The sequence below is a fragment of the Calypte anna genome, chromosome 3 (assembly GCF_003957555.1).
Source record: "Calypte anna isolate BGI_N300 chromosome 3, bCalAnn1_v1.p, whole genome shotgun sequence".
Lineage (NCBI taxonomy): Eukaryota > Metazoa > Chordata > Aves > Apodiformes > Trochilidae > Calypte > Calypte anna.
In genome coordinates, this window is record NC_044246.1 from 114,795,194 (window position 1) to 114,810,999 (window position 15,806).

Sequence of the window (15,806 nt, forward strand, 5' to 3'; positions counted from 1 at the left end):
ATCAGTCCTGGAGCTTTGTGTTGGCTCCTCAGTCTGGAGCTCATGTCCTGGAGACCTTTGCAGCAGTGGTTGGTTGTGGTGGGGACTCAGGATCCCTTTTCCATCCTTGGGGTATGGAAGGATTGTTCCTGGTGTTTTCACTTGGATTTGAGCCTTTGTTTCCCCTCTCTCCATCACAGGGAGAACCGGAATCGGCTGACACAGATCATGCTCCTGAAATCCCTCCTCCAGGTAGGAACATCACCAGGACCAGCAGCCCTCAGGAGATCCGTGGGGTCCTGGCAGAGCTGAGCTCAGGGACCTCCTCCTCTGACCTGGTTTAGGAAGAACACAAGTTCTGCTTGACCTCTCCTTCCCTCTCCTCTTCCTTGGGGTGTTTTAACCCTCTCCGAGTGACACTGTCGTGTTGTCCCCTTCTTTCTCTGGATGCTTGGCAGGTCTCTGTGGGCTTCCAGTGCAGTAACATGCTGACAGCACTTCCCAGTGCCTTCCTGGACAGGCTGCTCTCTGCAGCCCTCATGGAGGATCCTGAGATCCGGCTCTTTGTCCTGGAGATCCTCATCAGCTTCATCGATCGCCATGGCAACCGGCAGAAGTTCTCCCCCATCAGGTGTGACAAGGCTGGGACCTGCAGAGCTTTGCAGAGTAGGGGTTGTGGAAGGGGGGGGGAACAGACATAAAACTGTTGTGGAAGGGGGGGGACAGACACAAAACTGCTGAGCTGGAGTAGGAATAAATCTGGTGGCAGTTCTGGGGGGTTTTGGTGCTGTAGGTCAGTGGTTTGTGGAGAGCCCAATGGGGGGGGAGACCCTTGGTGAGGGGTGATGTGGACATGGGAGCATGGGAACCATCCTGTTGGATGTCACCAGGGTCAGACAGGGGTCCTAGGAGGATATTCAGGAGCCACAAACCTTCTCCAGGGGGTTCACTGACTGTGTGGTACCCCTGTGTAGAGTCCTGCTGGCCGTTCCTGTTGTCCATGCTGCCTTGCCTTGGAAGAAGTTGACTGTAATCCCAGATGGAAACATCTCCATGGGTTTTCCTGGGGTTCTGCTAATCCCCTTTGCTTGTCTTCTTCTTTCCCAACTTGTCTTTGTGGTCCTGAGCTCCACTGCCTGGACATCCTGTAGTGATTTGCCCCTGGAATAGCTGAATTTTCCAGATGGGTTTTCAAAACCACCTTCAGCTTCCTCCCTCAGTTTCTCCCAGCTGGCTCCTTCCTGGCCTGGGGGAATCTCCCCTCCTCCTTCCCACCTCTGAGTTGTCCTCTTGTCCTTTCCTTGCAGCACCATCAGTGACATCTCCATCCTGAAGCTGAAAGTGGACAAATGCTCACGCCAAGATACTGTCTTCATGAAGAAGGTAGTGGCAGGGTCTGGGTCTTCTCCTTCTGCAGACCAGCCTGAGGGCTGTGCCTCAGTTTCCCCAGTGCACCATGATGCCTCTAAACCTGGGGAGATCCCCTGGGAAAAGCCAGAGGTCTCCCATCTCCAGCAAGCTCCAATCTCCATCAACCTTGGAGCTGATGGGGCCTTGCTGGACTCCTGAAGCCACCATTTGCCCCCAGGAACGAGCACCCCAGGGTGTGGTGGCATCCCAAAAGCTATTTATCCCTTGGCTTTTGAAGCCTGAGAGGTCCCTTTGTTGCTCCTTTGCTGCTTTTCTTTCTCCACATGGGTGGCAAAGGATGTTGAGGAGGTGACCACCTCTCTCCTGTGTCCCTCCCAGCACGGGCAGCAGCTCTACAGACACATCTACCTGATCTGCAAGGAGGAGGACAACGTGCAGGCTCACTACGAGGCTCTCTACAGCTTGCTGATGCTCATCAGCATCGAGCTGGCCAACGAGGAGGTGGTGGTGGATCTCATCCGACTGGTGCTGGCAGTGCAGGTGGGCAGGGGACAGCTGGGTGGGCTCCTGGTGCTCAGCACCCTGGGATGGGCAGGTTGGGATGAGATGGGATGGGCTCTGGGAAGAAGGTTCTGGGGAGGTGGGGTTTGTGGGGAATGGGGAGGCAAAGTGGTCCCACTGCTCTGAGCTTCTCCCACCATAGTGGGGTCAGCTCAGCATCCTGGGGAGAAACCCAAGCAGGGCCCTGGAGCTGCTGGGAGGGCTGGAGCAGCTCTGCTCTGGAGCCAGGCTGAGAGAGTTGGGGGTGTTGAGGCTGGAGAAGAGAAGGCTGCACCGGGGAGACCTTAGAGCACCTTCCAGTGCCTGAAGGGGCTCCAGGAAAGCTGGGGAGGGACTTGGGACAAGGGCCTGGAGGGATGGGAGCCTGCGAGGGGGAAGGGTTTGCAGCTGGGAGAGGGGAGATGGAGAGGAGATCTTGGGCAGGGAGGGAGGGAGGGAGAAATGGTTTGGTTGGACTTGGTGATCTCCAAGGTCCTTTCCAGCCATGAGCATTCTGTGATTCTCAGGTGTGGGACATGGGTTAGTGGTGGCCTGGAATAAGGTGATGTCCTGGCTGGGCTGGAGTGGGCTAGGAGAAGGGGGAAGGGTTTGGAGCTGGGAGAGGGGAGCTGGGGATGAGATGTGAGGGAGGAATTGCTTGGGGTGAGGGTGCTGAGCCCCTGGTTGCCCAGGTTGCCCAAGGAAGCTGTGGCTGCCCCATCCCTGGCAGTGTCTCAGCCCAGGTTGGATGGGGCTTGGAGCACCCTGGGCTGGGGGAGGTGATGATTTTGGCATTTGATGATCTTTAAGGTCCCTTCCCACCCAAACCCTTCCATGATCTGATGAAACCCTGCTTGTTCCCTTATCACCTCTGAAATGCTGCAGACCCCCAGCTCCACAAGCTGAGCTGTTTGGAGGGCAGGTGATGCAATGGGGTGGATGGAGACCATTCCAGGGCCTTGCCCATCCTCTTCTCTTGGGGTTGTGTCTTTCTTGCAGGAGATGGCTCAGATCAATGAGGACAACCTCACCCCCTACAACCGCTGTGCTCTCCTTGCCCTGGGGGCAGCTTACCTCAACCTCATCAGCCAGCTCATCACTGTACCCACCTTCTGCCAGCACATCCACGAGGTCAGGGGGAAGGGATGGGAATGGGGATGGAGCCTTCCCCATGGCACCCCTGGCATCACCTCTCCCAGCCACCTTTAGGGTTTCAGCTTGGCTCCTTGCTTGGCTTGTGCAGGTCATCCAGATGCGACAGAAGGAAGCTCCCTACCTGCTCCCTGAAGAGGTCTTTGTGGAGAAACCCACGTAAGAGCCTGGAAAATCCCTTCATCCCCACCACCTGCTCCTCAGGGATTGGGATCTATAAGGTTGTGGGTGGTGATGAGTTTATAAGCCCTGCACTTGCCTGGGCTTGTCTCATCCCCACATCCCCAGGGCTTTCTCTGAAACCCCTCCAGGCATGATGGGGACTCCAGCCCTGCCCTGGGCAGCCTGGGCCAGGCCCTGACAACCCTTTCCAGGCAGAAATTCTTCCCCAGCTCCAACCTAAACCTCCCCTGGCACAACTTGAGGTGTGCCAAAAGTTCCTCTTGTCCCATCCCTTCTTCCTTGGGAGCAGAGCCCGACCCCCCCTGGCTCCAACCTCCTCTCAGGGGCTTGCAGAGAGCCACAAGGTCTCCCCTCAGCCTCCTCTGCTCCAGGATCAGCACCCACAGCTCCCTCAGATGCTCCTCACAGCTTCTCCAGACCCTCCTCCATCTTCTCCAGCCCCTCCTCCTCACTCTCCAAACCCTTTTCCTTCTTCTCCAGACCCCTTTCCATCTTCTCCACACCTTTCTTACTCTCCAGACCCTTCATCTTCTCCAGACCCTTTTCCTTGTTCTCCAGAACCTTCTCCTTGTTCTCCAGACCCTTCTCCATCTTCTCCAGCCCCTTCCCCAGCTCCATTCCCTTCTCTGGACACTCTCCAACTCCTCAATCTCCTTCTGCTCCTCAGGGGCTCAGAACTGACCCCAGGATTGGGGGTGCAGCCTCAGCAGTGCCCAGCACAGGGGATGATCCCTGCCCTCCTCCTGCTGATCCAAGCCAGGATGCTGGTGGCCTTCTTGGTAGATCTCATATGTCACCCCACTGCTCTGCTGTGCCACCACCTCGAGGTTACCTGCTGAGCATCCTCAGCCCAGTGCTGGCTGAGCTGTCCCCTTCCTGCTGGCAGAGTTGATTTAGGTCACATTTCATGGTGAGGTCCCTTACAGGGACATTCCCTGGGGCACCATGGTCCTCCCTGAACACATCTGTATCTTCTGAGATGGGTCAGGAACCCCTCTGAGGTTCTGGCTTTGTGCCCAGGTGTGCTGTGGGAGTTCTCTGGCTCTCTGTTTCTGACCCAAAGGGACTGGAAGCCCTGGTTTCTCCAGCAGGATTGGTGCTGCCCTCTCCAATGGTCTTCCCTTCATCTCCACAGGCTGAGCCATACCCTTGAGTGCCTCAGCTCAGAGGTCTTCTTCTGGCAGAGCAAGATCAGTGAGGTGCTGGGTGGCAGTGGGTACAACTCAGACAGGCTGAGCACCCCCTACATCCCCCAGCTGACAGGTAAGGACCCTGCAGAAACCCATCCCTGGCTCTGCACCACGATGAGGGGGGGATGTTAATGGAATCATGAAACCCCAGAGTGGTTTGGGTGGGAAGGGACCTCAAAGCTCCCCCAGTGCCCCCCCTGCCATGGTCAGGGACCCCTTTCCCAGCCCAGGGTGCTCCAAGCTCCATCCAACCTGGGCTGAGACACTGCCAGGGAGGTGCCTCCTTCAGAGGTGTAGCCTTGGGGAAACTGAGACATAAAGCAGTGAAGTGGGGAAACTGAGTCACAAAGGAGTGAATCAGAAGCTTCCTGGGTTTGCCACGTGCATGTTTGGCTGGAGGGAGCAATGAAACCCTTTGGGCCTGGTTCAGTCCTCAGTTCTGCTGCTTTGGGTGAATTTCAGGAGAGCTGGGGAGGGACTTGGGACAAGGGCCTGGAGGGATGGGAGCCTGCGAGGGGGAAGGGTTTGCAGCTGGGAGAGGGGAGATGGAGAGGAGATCTTGGGCAGGGAGGGAGGGAGGGAGAAATGGTTTGGTTGGACTTGGTGATCTCCAAGGTCCTTTCCAGCCATGAGCATTCTGTGATTCTCAGGTGTGGGACATGGGTTAGTGGTGGCCTGGAATAAGGTGATGTCCTGGCTGGGCTGGAGTGGGCTAGGAGAAGGGGGAAGGGTTTGGAGCTGGGAGAGGGGAGCTGGGGATGAGATGTGAGGGAGGAATTGCTTGGGGTGAGGGTGCTGAGCCCCTGGTTGCCCAGGTTGCCCAAGGAAGCTGTGGCTGCCCCATCCCTGGCAGTGTCTCAGCCCAGGTTGGATGGGGCTTGGAGCACCCTGGGCTGGGGAGGGGTCCCTGACCATGGTTTGGGTTGGATCTCCATGCTCTTTAAGGTCCCTTCCCACCCAAACCAGTTTGGGGCTCCATGAATCTGGTTGAATCCCCTTGTTGGATGTTTACCCCAGAACTGGAACCTGGGGCTGTGTTCCCTGGGAGCTGCTTCTGCTCCCCATGGTGTGAGTGTCATGAGCTCTTCTCCCCTTTTTCTTCCTCCCCAGATGAAGATCGTTTGTCCAAGAGGAAGAGCATTGGTGAAACCATTTCCCTGCAGGTTGAGGTGGAGTCAAGGAACAGTCCTGAGCGGGAGCAGGTACTGTGTGCCCCATTCCTCTTGCCCTTGGCAGCCTGACCACCTCCACTTCACCCCTCTCCAATTCCTCCTCTTCTCCAATTTCTTCATTTCTTCTTCTTTCAACCCTTCCCAATTATTTACCCCATCTGCATCTTGGAGCCTTTGGGGAGCTGGAAAAAAAAACAAACAACACAACACAACCCAAACCGTTTTCATCCATGATTTGCCAGGAAAGAGATCCCTGATCTTTCAGGGTGGGGTTTTGGTGCAAGGACACTCCCAGGGACACCAGTTAGAGGTTGCTGTGGTCCCAGAAGGGTGTCCTGGGCTGGTGTGTTGAGCATCATCTCCTTCTCTCCATCCTCTAGCGAGCCCCAGCAGAGGAGATCACCTACGAGACGCTGAAGAAGGCGATAGGTAAGGGAGGGACAGGACTGGGGAGGGAGAGGTAGAGCCTGCCATGGGGTGGGCAGTGCCACCCATGAGTCCCTGTGTCCACACCATGGATGGCTGAGTCCCCAGCACCTCCCTGTGGCACCCAGGTCACAGGGGACCAAAGATCTCCAATGCTCTGCCTGGCCCTTGGGTTGCTCTTGGGGACTCTGGTTGTAAAGAGGATGTTGGGGAGTTTCTCCTTGGCTTTCTAGTGATGCCCAAATATATGAGGTCTGCTGGGGGGCTTGGGGATGTGGCATGGGGTGGTCTTGAGAGCAGTGAAGAGCCTTGTCCTGTCTGCTTCAGTAGACAGTGTTGCTGTGGAGGAGCAGGAGAGGGAGAGGAGGCGGCAAGTGGTGGAGAAGTTCCAGAAAGCCCCATTCGAGGAGATCGCTGCCCACTGTGGAGCCAGGGTGAGTTGGGGCTCTGCCACTCTGAATCCCAGACTGCCCTGGGTGGGAAGGGACCCTAAAGATCCTCCAGCTCCCTGCCATGGGTAGGTACACCTCAGGAATCTCCTGTCTTTAACCCTTCCCTCCCCAGCCCCTACTTGCAGCAGCAAATCCTGGCCCCAGGGCTCTGCTCCAGCAAAGAAAGTGCCCAGACCAGGAGACCTCACCTTGAATGAGAGCTGATGGACTCAGAATCTTAGGCTCATCAGACAGTTTGGGTGGGAAGGGACCTTCAAGGTCACCTAATTCCAACCCCTGCCATGGTCAGGGACCCCTCCCCCAGCCCAGGGGTCTCCAAGCCCCATCCAACCTGGGCTGAGACACTGCCAGGGATGGGGCAGCCACAGCTTCCTTGGGCAACCTGGGCAACCAGGGGCTCAGCACCCTCACCCCAAGCAATTCCTCCCTCACATCTCATCCCCAGCTCCCCTCTCCCAGCTCCAAACCCTTCCCCCTTCTCCTAGCCCACTCCAGCCCAGCCAGGACATCACCTTATTCCAGGCCACCACTAACCCATGTCCCACACCTGAGAATCACAGAATGCTCATGGCTGGAAAGGACCTTGGAGATCACCAAGTCCAACCAAACCATTTCTCCCTCCCTCCCTCCCTGCCCAAGATCTCCTCTCCATCTCCCCTCTCCCAGCTCCAAACCCTTCCCCCTCGCAGGCTCCCATCCCTCCAGGCCCTTGTCCCAAGTCCCTCCCCAGCTTTCCTGGAGCCCCTTCAGGCACTGGAAGGTGCTCTAAGGTCTCCCCGGTGCAGCCTTCTCTTCTCCAGCCTCAACACCCCCAACTCTCTCAGCCTGGCTCCAGAGCAGAGCTGCTCCAGCCCTCCCAGCAGCTCCAGGGCCTCCTCTGGATCTGCTCCAACATGAGGCTCTGGACGTTGCCACCCCACTTTTCCCTTTTCTGGTCACCAGGCTGATTGTCCCCTTGGCATCTCTGTTGTCCCTGGGTGCAGCCTCACTGATCCAGTTTCTGTTTGTCTCCTCCAGGCCACACTGCTGCAGAGCAAGCTCAACCAGATCTTTGAGATCACCATAAGGTGAGTTTGGGGCCAAGCACCCTGTGCCAGGCAGGGTGGGTCCCAACGCTGCCTTTGGGATGATGGGAGCCACCTGGGTCCTCCAGCAAGGTGGAGTTTGGGATGGGCATGGGGCCAAGAAGAGGGGACAAGGCTTGCTGGGAGCAACCTCTGGTTGGTTTGCCCTGGTTCTCCTCTTGCTCTGGTGGCACTGGGGAGACCTGGAAGGCTGCAGGGAAGTCCATTGTGTGCTCCAGGCTTTGCTTTGCCACCAGTCTGTCTGTGAACCAACTCCTGCATCTCACCAGCAGTGTTCCCCAGGGCTCAGGCTTGGGGCTGGTTCTCTCTAAGGTCTTCATTAATGATCTGGATGAGGCCATGGAGTCCAACTCCAGCCAGTCTGCAGTTGACACCTGATTGGGAGGAGTGTGGGGCTGCCTGAGGGTCTGCAGAGGGATCAGGACAGGATGGATCCATGGGTTCAGGTTAAACAGAGGGATCTGGCCAGGATGGATCCATGGGATGAGGCTCTGCAGAGGGATCTGGCCAGGATGGATCCATGGGATGAGGCTCTGCAGAGGGATCAGGACAGGCTGGATCCATGGGATGAGGCTCTGCAGAGGGATCTGGACAGGATGGATCCATGGGATGAGGCTCTGCAGAGGGATCAGGACAGGATGGATCCATGGGGTGAGACCAATGGGGTTCAACAAGGTTTAGTAGGACAAGAGGAACTTTTGGCACACCTCAGGTTGTGCCAGGGGAGGTTTAGGTTGGAGCTGGGGAAGAATTTCTGCCTGGAAAGGGTTGTCAGGGCCTGGCCCAGGCTGCCCAGGGCAGGGCTGGAGTCCCCATCATGCCTGGAGGGGTTTCAGAGCAAGCCCTGGGGATGTGGGGATGAGGGACATGGGGTGGTGCTGGGTTGATGGTTGAACCTGCTGATCTTTCAAGGTCTTTCCCAACCAACTCAATTCCATGATTCTCATCTTTCAGGCCACCACCAAGCCCCTCTGGCACCATCACAGCTGCCTATGGGCAGCCCCAGAACCACTCCATCCCAGTGTATGAGATGAAGTTCCCAGACCTGTGTGTGTACTGAGGATGCCCAGCTGGCCCCAGGGACCTCTTCCTGCAGAGACTGCTGACCCCTTGGGGATCCCATCCTCAGCCAGCACTGCTGGAGACACCCAAACCACCCCAAGATTCACCACAACCCCCAAGATGGCACCACAAACCCTTCTCCCATGGTTTCTTTTGTGACTTTCTGCCTCTGCAGCCACCACTGGTGGGACAGGAGGCTCTGGGGACAGTGACACAGGGGGGGTGGGGTGGTTGCCCTCACCTCCTGCTTTGTTTTTGGGGGGAAGAGGAGAGGTGATGCTCTGGCTCTGGGCAGAGCCCTTTGGGCACCATAAAGCAAATCCATTCCCTGGGGACATCTCTCCCCACATCATCTCTTGGCCACCTCAAGAACCTTTGGCAACGGATGGAGCTGAGGGGTTGGAGACCAGAAAAAGCAGGAGGAGGTCTAGGGTGTGAAGGGCTGGAGCCCCAAAACCCAAACCTGTCCCAAAAGCTGGTTTGCTTGAGGCAAACCTGGAAGAGTCCTGAATCTTCCCAGGAATTTCCCCTTGGCTTGGTGCCACTTCCTCTGGCCACCTCCTCGTGTCCCCATGTCCCAGCTGGAGGATTTCCCTGGTCATGCACAAGGATGGGCACCATCCCATCCCAACACGGGGTCGTGCAGCAGCCTGGCTGGTTCCAGGTCACTTGAGAAGGTGGATTATTTGGGATAATACACACTTTCCTTTCTTTTTCTGAGGGGGTGAGGGGGGAGGAAGGGAGGACACCCCACAAAAGCCATGTCAGCTCTTGTCATCAAGGGTCCTCAGCAAGACTGCACTGTGTCACTGCAGCCACCCACTGCTTTCATAGGGTTTTGGGTAGGTTTTTCACAGTTTTGAGGGTTCCTGCCTCGAAGGGAGAGTTATTTATTTTATTTTAATTATATTTATTACATTTTATTTTTTTTAGCAGAACCACTTTGCCACAAAGCCCCAATCTCACATCAGCTGAGCCATAATCAACCAAGCAACCCCAGTGCTGGAGGATGTAGCTGCCATAAGAAGGGTTTGGAAGGCTTCACCCTGCAGATCCCACCTCTGGGTCCTGCCCCTGCTGGGGCAAAAGGGTCAAACTGGATTTGGGGTGGGGAGGAGATGAAGCCAGGGTGGGGTTTGCTTTAGCCACCCCTGGAAGGAAAATTGGGGTCCTACCAAGCCAAAAACAGTGAAGTGAAGGTTGTAGGAATGGGGTGGAGAGGTCACTTGGGAGAAGTTGGTTCTTTCCATAGGGTTAAACTGGATTTAGGGTGAGGAGGAGATGAAGCCAGGGTGGGGTTTGCTTTAGCCACCCCTGGAAGAAAACTTGGGGTCCTATCAAGCCCAAACCAGTGAGGTGAAGGTGGTAGGGATGGGGTGGAGAGGTCACTTGGGTGAAATTGGTTCTTCACAAGAGGTATTTAGTCATTCCCAGGGGTGTTTGGTCACCCACAAGGGGCATTTGGTCACTCACAGGGTTATTTGGCTGCTCACAGGGGGGGGGGGTTTGGTTTTTCACTAAGGGGGTTTGGTTGTTCAAGGGGGTCTTGGGGTGGTGTTTGGTCACTTGTGGGGGTGTTTGGTCACTCCTGGGGGGTATTTGGTCACTCAGAGGGTTATTTGGCTGTTCACAGGGGGTTTCTGGTTTTTCACAAAGGGTTTTTGGTTGTTCAGGGAGCATTTGGTGGCTCACAAGGGGTATTTGGTGGCTCACGAGGGGCATTTGGTGGCTCACGAGGGGCATTTGGTCACTCACAGCGGTGTTTGGTCACTCGTGGGGGTATCTGGTCCCTCACTGAGGGTATCTGGTCACTCATGGGGGCATCTGGTCCCTCACTGAGGGTATCTGGTCACTCATGGGGGCCACTTGGTCACTCAGAGGGGTATTTAGTCCCTGATAAAGGGTATTTGGTCACTCCCAGGGTCTTTCTTTTTTCCTCCCCACCCTCTCACCTGTGGGTGCTCTCTCCATCCTCACCACCCCCTGGGTGCTGCCTGCAGCTTCCCCCCAGCACCCTGGGGGGGTTCCCTGTGAGCTGGGGCATCCCCCCCTTCCCTCCCACCCCTGGGACCCCACTGCTCTTGGCTTTGCCACCCCAAGAAAGGTTCAAAGCTGGAGATGCAGAAGCTGCTTCTGCCCATGGAGGGACAGCTGGGGACCGGCAGCCACCGGGTTGTCTTCTCCATCACCTCTTTCCTCTCTGTCTCAGGTCCTTAAGCCCTTGATGAACACATCATAAACCACCCTTCTCTTTTTATGCATTTTAAGGTGCAATTTTGTGCATTTATTTCATTCTTTTCCCCCTCTCCATCCCCCTTTGGTGGTGGCTGGGGTTGGTGATCCCTCCCAGGTCACCCCGGTGTCGGGGCTTTAATCCCAGCTCAGGAAATGATCTTGCTTAAGAGGACAGGAAAAACAAAGGTTTATTTTGGTTCCTGAGCTGGATCCCTCCTCCTGCTGCCCCCAGGCTCTCCCCTTGCTGCTGTCACCTCTCCTCAGGGTCCCTGGGTGTCTCTGTCCCCAAGTTTTTGTTGCTCCTCAAGCTTGGGGTTGTTTTTTTTTTTTTGGCCAGGAGAGGTTTTTGGGGAACCTCAGGGTGGGAAACTTTTCCTCTTGGGGTCATTTTAATGAAAAGCACTAAAAAAATAAAAAAAATCACACAGTAGAAAAAGCAATGAACCCCCCCAAACCTCTGTCTGTCCAAAAACCCCCCTTCCAAACCTCTTCCAAACCCTGAGGAAGGGAGGGAGATGAGCTCAAGGTTTGCTCCCCCTTGTTGCACATCTCATGGTGCCCATTGTCCTTTGGGGGGGTGCTGGGGGGAGAAGGGTTGGCTTGAGGGTGATCCCTCTGGGTCCCCACCTCTTCCCTCCCAACACTTTTCCCCTGGGACTGGGCCCATCACCTCCCAGTTGGCCATGTCCCCACCTCCAGCACCTTGGGGTCCCCTCTGCGTTGGGTGGGGAGGACCCAAACTCCTCCTGTTGACCATCAGGGTGTTAGGTGACCTCTTTGTACACCCCCTTGTAGTTTACCTGCTGGAGATGAGCAGATCTACTCCTGCCAAGGCTGGGGGGCACCTCTCCTTCCCATCACTGTCTCACCGAGCTCTCTGCTCTTGGTGTCTGTAGCCAAGGGCAAGGAGAGGGGTACAAATTAAATAAAAAAAAACAAAAAACAAGGGCTGAGGAGGCCCTGGGTATTCTGGAACGTGACATCTCCATGCCCTGTCCAATAAATGTTGGTGTTGCCATGATGGGCTCTGCTGTCTTGGTGTCTTCATGGGTGCAGCCCGAGCAGAGGACAAATGGGTGCTTGGGGCTGGGCTGGAGGAGGAGGTTGGACTTGGATGGGGAGAGGTTTCCTTCTCCCTGCTCTGTGCCCAGGGTTCTGCCCAAACCAAGCTTGGGGGAGGGCACGGAGCTGTTGGAGCCAGTGCAGAGGAGGCCCTGGAGCTGCTGGGAGGGCTGGAGCAGCTCTGCTCTGGAGCCAGGCTGAGAGAGTTGGGGGTGTTGAGGCTGGAGAAGAGAAGGCTGCACCGAGGCTGGAGAAGAGAAGGCTGCACCGGGGAGACCTTAGAGCACCTTCCAGTGCCTGAAGGGGCTCCAGGAAAGCTGGGGAGGGACTTGGGACAAGGGCCTGTGTGGTAAGATAGGGTCTGGCGAACGCAAGATCTCGCGATGTTACGGAAAGCTAGGGCAAGCCCCCTCCCCACAATTGCTTGAGGAATGCAGACAGAAGTGACATCACACACCTTGGGCTATTTAAACCTGTGTAACTCTCAATAAACCGCCGTTTGTCTCCACCACATTGGTGTCTGTGTACTTTTGGCCCGAGTGGTCTGGGTTTGACCACCGTGTCGCATTTGGACCAGGCCCCTTTGCCTTCCACGAAGGCAACATTTATGGTGCCGAAACCCGGGAGGAAGCAGCGGGTCGGGAATTTCGCCTGGATCTGAGTGGTCGACGGCCAGCGCGGCAGGACCGACACTGGCGGGGAGGACGCTCCCGGAGGAACGAGGAAGCATGGAAGCCCTTGCAAAGGTCGTATCATTGTTGTACAAACAATGGGGGATTGATTGTAAGATGAAAGATTTTACTTTCGTAATTGCAAGGTTATTAGAACTTAGAGTTATAGATCAACCGGTGGATATCCTCCATCCGGAGACGTGGAATCGATGTACTGTAGCTCTTGCCGAGGAAGCAAAATCCACGGGCAGAGCAAAAAATCTTAAATATTGGGGTAAAGTCGAGCAGGCCCTGCGAAAGGCCATACAAGAGCAGGAAACCTGGAAGGCTGCCAGGAAATGCTTGCTAGCTACTCCGAAACTGGGGGTCGGGGCGGCGACACAGACGCCGTGCACCCCGGGCGCGGGCGATTTCGCCGAGCCTAAAGACCGGCGGGAGGACGATCCCCCGGACGATCCCCTACCCAGATCCCCGAACCCTGACCCACCTACCGAGGGACAGGATTCGGCAAGATCCTTCTGGGAGGGATTGTCCGAGGAGGCCAGGGCGGCCGAGGAAAGCGCAAAATCCGAGACCGCATGGCCCCAGCCTCCCCCATATGTATTTGAAAATGGCGCCAAGCGGCTCGGGAGGAGGCGGGGGGAAGGTGCCTCCGGCGGGAGCGGGGCGGAAGCACCTGAACAGGTCTACATCATCGGGCGCCCTCGAAATCCGCATTTCTCGGTAGTAATCCTCCCGTCCGCATCTCCTGCACCTTCACCCGAAGAACCTGCACGAAGGCGAGGCAACCCCCGTGGGGGGGGAATGCGATACTTTTGCGTAACTATGCTCTTGGGACTCATAATGCCAACTAGCGGTCTGTACGAACACCAACCATGGGAATGGGTGCTGGGTAGATGGGAGGACCGAACCATATTGCGGAAAATCATCACTCCAGGGCCCCTTAGCTTCAAGGTATCCCCCTGCGAGCTGGTCCCCGCGAACCCTTGTTTGACTCACATGGAGTACTATATGTGCCCTAGTTCCAACCCCGGTAGACCATATTGCAATGCCCCAGATCAATACTATTGTGCCTTTTGGGGCTGTGAAACCATAGCCTCCAATTGGGCACCTGGGGCAGGACCAGACAAATACCTAAAAGTACAATGGGGACCTAGGAATTGCATTAAACACATGCCTCGCCCTCAGCGAGGTACCAATTTGGGGTTATGGGCAGAACTTAAAAGCAAAGGGTGGTGCAGGTATCTCGAGTTTAATGTTACCAACAAAGATGACCTGGGATGGACAGTTGGCAAGACGTGGGGTTTTAGGTTCCGGGGGACTGGAGGGGATAGGGGAAGCCTAATCTTTATTAAGAAACAAGAGATCAAAAGTAGCACGGCGGTTGGCCCCAATATTGTAATTAAAAATGATAATCAGCAAAGAAAAGACAGCCTGCCAACCTCTGTCCCCATTCCAACCAGCCCCCTGCCACCTAAGCTTACAGTACCCCCCAAAAGACCAATCGGAGACATCCTTACTGAGCCTGGTAAGCCATTTTTCAGCGTACTAGACGCTGCCTATCGATCATTGAACCACTCCAATCCCAATCTCACAAGTTCCTGCTGGCTGTGCTATGACATGCAACCCCCTTTTTATGAGGGTATTGCATTCAAGGCCTCCATTACCTATTCGTCCAACAGTAATCCTACTCAATGTAACTGGGACACACCGAGAAAGGGAATTACCCTGAGCCAAGTCAGGGGCAAAGGAGTGTGTTTTGGCAATACCAGTATAGCAAACCAGGACTACTCCGCTTGTGCAGAAGTCGTTGCATTTGACAAATCTCACGAATGGGCAATTCCGTCCCCACCAGGGATGTGGATTTGCCACAAACTGGGAGTAACCCCTTGTGTGTCCCTTAAACTTTTTGACTTCGCTAATGATTTCTGTATTCAGATTCTGGTTGCCCCCAGGGTCATATACCATCCGGAAGAGGATATGTATTACCAATGGGAACAGACAGGCATCAACCTACAGAAAAGAGAGGTGATGACAGCCATCACTATAGCAACGCTGCTCGACCTGGGAGCAGCCGGTACGGCCACGGGAGTGGCCTCCCTGGTGAGTCAGCGGCAAGGCCTGTCACAATTACAAGCTGCCATCGATGAAGATTTGGAAAAAATCGAGACATCAATGTCTTTCCTGGAGAAGTCTGTCTCTTCGCTCTCTGGGGTTGTTTTACAAAACAGGCGGGGTTTAGACCTCCTGTTTTTGCACCAAGGAGGCCTCTGTGCTGCCTTGAAGGAGGAGTGCTGTTTCTACGCAGATCATACCGGAGTGGTCCGAGACTCCATGGCGAAGCTGAGAGAGAGACTAGCTCTCCGAAAAAGAGAGAGGGAAGCCCAACAGGGATGGCTCGAATCATGGTTTAACCGTTCACCATGGTTGGCCACCTTGATATCAACCCTAATAGGTCCACTTGCACTGCTACTCACAGCATTGATTGTTGGACCTTGCATCCTGAACAGAATAGTATTATTTGTCAAAAGACGGCTTGAGAGTGTTAACATTCTGTTCCTAGAAAACCGACAGATGCTATAAGAATGCATTCACATAGGGCTACCCCAATGTAGCCCCCAAACTACCTCTATTCTACTGTATTACTCCCTACTAACCTATTCTTACCCCCATTCACTCATGGTGCTTTAAGTTTTTAACTAAGGGACGTGGGATATGTTTGCACATATTTTTATATAATTTTAAAGAATTGCACTATTTTTAAGATCATACTAGTTTATAGATGGTAAATTTTTAACTAACATTATAAGTAGACTTTTGTGATTGTATTTTAACCTATTTAATTGTGCATAGGGAGGGGGGAAAATGTGGTAAGATAGGGTCTGGCGAACGCAAGATCTCGCGATGTTACGGAAAGCTAGGGCAAGCCCCCTCCCCACAATTGCTTGAGGAATGCAGACAGAAGTGACATCACACACCTTGGGCTATTTAAACCTGTGTAACTCTCAATAAACCGCCGTTTGTCGCCACCACATTGGTGTCTGTGTACTTTTGGCCCGAGTGGTCTGGGTTTGACCACCGTGTCGCATTTGGACCAGGCCCCTTTGCCTTCCACGAAGGCAACAGGCCTGGAGGGATGGGAGCCTGCGAGGGGGAAGGGTTTGCAGCTGGGAGAGGGGAGATGGAGAGAAGATCTTGGGCAGGGAGGGAGGGAGGGAGAAATGGT

General features: G+C 55.1%; 1 protein-coding gene across 4 annotated transcripts in view; it reads left to right on the top strand.

The window, feature by feature from the left end:
• EFR3B (EFR3 homolog B) overlaps positions 1–11,258 on the top strand; it is a 51,612-nt gene extending 40,354 nt beyond the window's left edge. For 2 of the 4 annotated variants that reach the window (XM_030447742.1, XM_030447740.1), the window contains exons 12-23: positions 180–231; positions 438–610; positions 1,287–1,362; positions 1,729–1,890; positions 2,890–3,021; positions 3,134–3,201; positions 4,361–4,488; positions 5,526–5,617; positions 5,968–6,016; positions 6,344–6,447; positions 7,483–7,532; positions 8,505–11,258. In XM_030447742.1, coding sequence (XP_030303602.1) covers positions 180–231; positions 438–610; positions 1,287–1,362; positions 1,729–1,890; positions 2,890–3,021; positions 3,134–3,201; positions 4,361–4,488; positions 5,526–5,617; positions 5,968–6,016; positions 6,344–6,447; positions 7,483–7,532; positions 8,505–8,610 — 1,192 coding nt within the window. In that variant the 3' untranslated portion in view covers positions 8,611–11,258. Of the gene's footprint in view, positions 1–179; positions 232–437; positions 611–1,286; positions 1,363–1,728; positions 1,891–2,889; positions 3,022–3,133; positions 3,202–4,360; positions 4,489–5,525; positions 5,618–5,967; positions 6,017–6,340; positions 6,448–7,482; positions 7,533–8,504 lie in introns of all 4 variants that reach the window. The other 2 variants (XM_030447741.1, XM_030447739.1) reach the window with 1 other exon arrangement.
• The last annotated feature ends 4,548 nt before the right edge of the window (positions 11,259–15,806 follow it).